General features: G+C 42.8%; 1 protein-coding gene across 3 annotated transcripts in view; it reads right to left on the bottom strand.

Moving 5' to 3' along the window:
- Positions 1-379: 379 nt before the first annotated feature.
- usp25 (ubiquitin specific peptidase 25) overlaps positions 380-6,099 on the bottom strand; it is a 39,956-nt gene continuing 34,236 nt past the window's right edge. For all 3 annotated transcript variants that reach the window (XM_079247719.1, XM_079247720.1, XM_079247721.1), the window contains 3 exons: positions 5,906-6,029; positions 1,739-1,931; positions 380-1,223 (listed from right to left, as the gene is read on the bottom strand). In XM_079247719.1, coding sequence (XP_079103845.1) covers positions 1,051-1,223; positions 1,739-1,931; positions 5,906-6,029 — 490 coding nt within the window. In that variant the 3' untranslated portion in view covers positions 380-1,050. The remainder of the gene's footprint in view (positions 1,224-1,738; positions 1,932-5,905; positions 6,030-6,099) is intronic.

The raw sequence follows: 6,099 nt of genomic DNA, 5'->3' as shown, positions 1-6,099 counted from the left end.
TTATTTTTTTGAGCAGCATACTAACCCGTTACCAACTTTGGTACTGTAACTCTTTCTTGTCATCATCAGATGGGCTGTTTTATTTCGGGCTGCACGTTCCTGGAAATTAGCGTTACTCAAGGAAATTAAGACAGAAAAAAGCTTCATTTAAAAGCTTCGTTTTACAGCAGCTGATGTAGGCACTGGAGTCGGCATTACCACATTAATAACCTGCTTCTAATAAGACGTTTAACAGCTGAAGCAGGAAAATTCACATGCGAGTCTGGTCCTACCTCACATCACTGGTTGTTTTCCCATCAAAGCACCTGCCTGTCAGATTTCAGTGTGCAACTGGTTTTTATATGAAAAGAAACACCAACACGAGGCAAACAGATTGTTTACTTGGCCTAAAAGGGCCATAAATAAAATTTTATTCTCTCGGTTTATTAACAAGCCACAGGAAGTCCGTGGCCATCTACCACAGCACTTAAAACATCTCATTCTGGCACAGTCCACGAAGACATGCGACCCGTCTGAGATCCTCTGAGCCGCTAGAAATCTGAAGGCTCTCTTCCTTACTTCCTTAGAAAAATAAAACAAAACAAGGTAATACTGTACCAAACTGGAGGCAGGGAAGCAGGGTGAGCCTTTCCACGCACACGGGGGGCTTTGGAAAGGATTATGAGCGTGGCTGGGGGAGCTTGAATCAAACAACAACAATAACTATGAAGAAAAGAAACCCTTCAAACTTCTTGTTTTGCTGCAAAGCTGAAGTAGGCTGCGCTCGCCTCCACCTCACTGCATGATTGCCACCGTTGATCCACCAACGTTCTCTTTATTTTCCTTCCAAACCATCCATGCTTTTACCACAGTCTTCCGCTATTGTGTTTTGCTTAAAATTAAAGTGAAATATTCATAATGATAAAACCTATAGCAGCAAAAGAGTAACAGAGGAATAACAGCTAGAAGCGAGTGACCCCTGGATTGATAAGGAAGGCATGGGTTACGAGAGGTCCATGGATTTCTGCCCTGAGTCGGGCCTGCGATAAGGGAGCGGTGCCTCCTCTGAGCTCATCTCCCCTCGGTGGGCACCCTGCCGAGAGTTGACACGATCCGGCTGAATCTTTCGCACAGCTCCAGAGTAGAGTAGCCGGGCAGCTTGGGAGGGTCGTGGAAGCTTTTGATTTCTGTCGAGCAGTCTAGTAACTTGGGGAGGAAGTCTGTCAGCTTTTCCTGGAGGTTCGCTGCCGGCAGGAAGGGGACAGACAGAGAGACGGTGAATAAATAACTCTAAAGGCTGAGGAAACAAAAACACATCTAAAAACACTGAATCACAAGGTAAATATTGTCTAAACGATAGCACGATGCGTTAGCAAGCATGTTCCACAGCTGAAGCCGGTGGTAAAAGTGGAGTGAGCCAAGGTCGGGGGGGATAATACTCAGCTTTTCCTGAACAAAGGCCAGGAAGTCTGACAAGCAGCTCTCTGTGGGCCGATAAAGGAACAGACTGACTTCACTCAAACTGTCTTCAGAAACTTTGGGTAAAAAATTCTTGAAATAAAAGACTTGTAAAAGCTAAAAAGAGTTTAACTAGAAGGAAACTCGGATCACCTCTTCTGTGGAGTTTATCAGTTATATGTATGATTATCTAACATATTGACTGTCCGCATGTTGTGTGATCTCGTTTCATGTGTTTATGGAGGAGGCCCGACTACGTCCTGAAACCTCTGCCAGACAGGTTATTCCCTCCAGGACTCACATTCCATCTCTTGGCCCAGGTAGGAGCACCATCGGTTCCTCATGTCCTCCACTGCGAGCAGGTCCCGCTCGGCATCGTGGACCAGCAGCAGAGGGATGCACGGCACCACCAGCTCGTTCATGATGCCGAGGCCCGTCGTCACCTCCGGTTCTTCCCCTGACTCAAACATGGCGGCTGCTTGCTCGTTTAGTTTCTGTGGGGTAAAAAAGGAACCAACAAATGTTCACTGTGTGAACTTTGTAAATACATCTTGGAGGACAACATTAATCAGGAGTTGGAACTTTTTATGTTTGTCACTTTTATGAACCACGTAAAATAAGTTTTACCATCTCCAGGTTTGGTATCTTTTTGTTTTAAATAGCACTTCATATTTATTGTTTGCTCTAAATATTATCACTTCAACTTGCTTTATTAACATATCAGGCTAAAAAGTTCACAGAAATCATTAAATACTAATTGAAATAACTTGGCGAGTAGAATCAGCTGATTCAACCTGTTCCGTGATGAAACGATGAAGAAACAGCCCACCTTTACAATAGCATAAATATTTCTGTGCAAATAAAATTAAACTATCAGATCGATGTCAAACAAAACCAGGAGGAGAAAATCTGCACTTCAGTGAGTTTGAAAGCAGCTCGCCAAATGATTTCCTTCCTTGTTACTTTGAAAAGCAAAAGTGATCCGTTTGGCTGGTGTATTCGTAGACCTGCGAGCAGAATTTATTTTTCCTGTATTTGACAAATAAAAAACTGGAAGTATCCGGTTTGCAGATGGCAGAGAAGGCTCAATATTGTCCATTCAGGTATGAAACTGAAGAGGTAAAGCAATAACAAGTCACTTCTCTAAGTAGCTTCATGAGTACCAACTTTGAGATAAAGACTTAATATAGTCCCATCAATCAAAAGACGTCTGTATGTTAGAGTTTGACTGAGCCAATATGAGAATTTTGCTAAATGAACACAAACCAACAGGTGGGGACGAGCTTTCTATTGTAGTAGGCTAAAACTGGAGGGGCTTTATTTGTGGAGTCCCCACTGTACTTTTATTCTTTGGCTTAACACTGAGTTGTTTGGTTCTGTGTCTTTTATTTTATTTTATATCATTGTCTGGGTGAATACTCGATTCTGATTGGCTGCAGGGAGTCCGTTAAAAAGTGACATAGGACACCAGTTAAAAAAATAGTTCCGTCAAATAGAGAAATAACTCTAAAATTCATTGCGTCGGCTCAAACACCAGTTGGTAACCGCGGCAACAGAAATGTTAGTGACAAACGGACAAAACAGAAAGCAGAAAGAATATCTGGAAGGAATATGTCAAACAGCGGCCAATGGTTACTAATGAATGTATCTGATCTGCCAGTTTTTCAGTTATTTTATTTTTTCAGGTTAATTTAGATCATCGGTTTAACAATATCCAGAATAGAAAAGGGAGAGAGGGAAAAAAAAAAAAAAGTCTCACGATCCCTCCCTTTGCTTCGGACGGTTCACGCCTCCACGTCATCCATTATTTCTGATAATGGACACCTCAGAGGGCATTATTCCTTACTTAATGTATTTTTATTCTAACAATGGATTTTTTAGGCACAAGGTGATCCTGCTGAGTTTGTGTGTGAAATTCAAAGACTTCAAAGCCTCTTTATTGTACTCAGAATATAGATCTAATAGATCATAGATCTAATAATTAATCTATCCATTCTCCTCTGCTTATGCAGAGTCAGCTAACAGGGGCAACATCTTAAACATGGAGACCTGGACCTGACCTCCCCTCCCCCTGGCAGCTTCTTCATGCTCCACCAGGGGAATCTTGAGGTGTTCCCAGACCAGTTTAGAGACATAGTCCTTCCAATGTATCCTGGGTCTTCCCTGGGGTCTATTGATATTCTGGAAATCCCCCTTAAGGAGGCGTCCACGAAGCATCCAGACCAGATGCCTGAACGACCTCTCCTGAGGTGAAGCAGAGTGGTTCTACTCCGATCGCCTCCCATTTGACAACACTCCGCCATCCTGTGGAGGAAACTCATTTCGGCTTCTTGCATTTGTTCTTTCAGTCTGCACCAATTCCTCGTGATCATAGTGGAGGAGACCTTACCCACCCACACCTCGATTTTTCCCCACAATGACACGTTACGCTCTGTCCCTTGTCCTTGTTAAATGCCCTCTTGTCGTTGTTATAGCAACACACAACTTCTTGCACAGCGAGCCATTTAATTCTCCCAAAACTGAACAGATTAGCTGCAAATGACCAAGAAAAGTTTGGAAACAGTTTCAAGGCTTGATCAACCTGCACTGATCCACAGCTTAAGTTATTAATCCATTTCTTGTCCTTTACAAAAGCCATTTTATTATCACTGATATGAGTATGTGATTTCAAACTGGATTTAACTGGCTGAACTTCAAATATAGAAACTGGGATAACTGGGAATGCTCAAAAATTTTTCAGCAGTAGTGCATTTATAAGGAAAAAGTCCTGTTAACTAGGTTTAGCACCATCTCGGCTTGGCCTGCTGCTGCCATGTAAACAAAGCAGCTACTTTGACAACAAGCCACACAGATGGCCGCATACAATCTGACACTGTGAGCCAGAAACACCAGTTATAAACATCACATCCAGGTTATAGGAAAAGTTGCTCTTTTCCCCTAAAAGCTCTTTTTTAGTACCCCAAAAGTGACACAAAAAAAGGATGAAACAACATCTGGAAATATCCATTTTTATATGTTGGAGGGAGTTTGATCTCTGAGGCGGTCGCGGACACATCAACACCAACATTTGATAAGCAAATTAAAACTGACATCACTGGTAGATGAGTCTCTTAGAACAAGTTTCATAGCACAAGCAGAGGTCACAAACACTGCAGCGCTCCTCTAACTGCCTCCACAAGGAGCAAATGCTGACTGTGTTAATATTCAGACTACAACTACGACAGCTAACTTCCCATTGTGTGCACCTGTTCCTTTGACTTTCCACAGTGTCTTCACCTCACGCCGGTGCCCTCAATCTCCTCTACCTCTGAATTTGCAAACCTCAGCAAGTGACTACAGTCTCTTTTGGCATCAGCATCTTCAAGTGCAGAAAATTAAGCTCAGCTATGGTCAATTTATCCATATAATATCCAAGAAAACACAAACTTTGATCTTGTAATAATTGAGTTTCCTTCTGTAATTCCTTTGTACTTCAGATGACTGTTTAATCTTTGAGAAAAGTTTTGCCATTTTTTTCTATGAGGTAAGTACTTTAAAGCTGCAGCTTAAGTGGGTCCTGACAGTCTGTGCATGAATATGGATGCACAGTTTGCTTCCCCCTTCTTGGATCACCGTCAGAGACAAACTCGCTGACCTCCTCTCTGAGGAACGACCCAGCTTTTTTGCGAGCCAGTTTGGATTCGAGGACGACGAGGCTTGGCTTTGTTTAAAAAAAAAAAAAAAAAAAAAAATGTCCAAGTGCATTAACTGTGTCAATGTTAGCAATGTTTTCAATTAAAACAAGAGCTGAAGGTAAACAGCTGTGTGGATGGAGCCCGAGGTTCTGGCCAGAGATCTGAGATGGCCGATCAAGCTGTGCGGGGCTGAGGTTTGAGGTTAGCTGAGGACACGCTTGTGTCTCATGGTAATGTGTATACACTTGCTGGCCCTCCTGCTTCCTATTCCCACTACAATGATTACATTATGAGCACAATGCTGGTGTAAGGTTACTGAGTGCAGCAGCAAGGAGGCTGCTGAGGACCTGCGATCAGACCAAAACACCCCCAGCTCTAACCAAAAAGTCTGCAGCCCTGCCTGGTTTGTGGAGGAGAAATGAAAAAGGAGCTCAAGTCGCATCACTGGAAGGATGAAAAACTTGCAGTGGAATCTTTTGTGGGCTGTGAGAAAGCCAAAGCAATACCTCGGCAAAACCAATTTGATTATAGTACCTCGGCTCTGCGCTGGGCGGTTTTTGCTGAGTCACTGTAGCAGAGGAAGTTTGATACAGAGGAAAAGGGAGTGACAAAGAAGAGACGAGGATCACAGAGAAAGAACTGCTAAACAGAAGGGTTTCCGTTCCAAAACAGAGCCGGAGCAAAGATAATGCCCTCTTTGTAATCACTTTGGTTTACACTAGAAACATGCCTCACAGGATTTAACGTAACTCCACTGAAAACAAAAATCCATCTCAGAAAAAGTGACGCCTCACCAGCAAACACTCTCTGCGGTAAAAGCCAAGAAGCTCCTCGTCGTGTCCTCGGTACAGCCCTTTTAACAAAAGCTCCTTGTTGTACTGGTATGAGTAAACGAGATACATCAGGGCCTCCACGTAACTGTAAAGAAAGAGATAAACAGATATTACATTAAGATAAAATTATATCAAAGAAATACTGAGAACTTGGG

Source organism: Telmatherina bonti, assembly GCF_933228915.1.
Source record: "Telmatherina bonti genome assembly, chromosome: 10".
NCBI classification, from domain to species: domain Eukaryota; kingdom Metazoa; phylum Chordata; class Actinopteri; order Atheriniformes; family Telmatherinidae; genus Telmatherina; species Telmatherina bonti.
The sequence above is the reverse complement of the archived record's forward strand: the minus strand, read 5'-3'. Positions and strand labels throughout refer to the sequence as shown.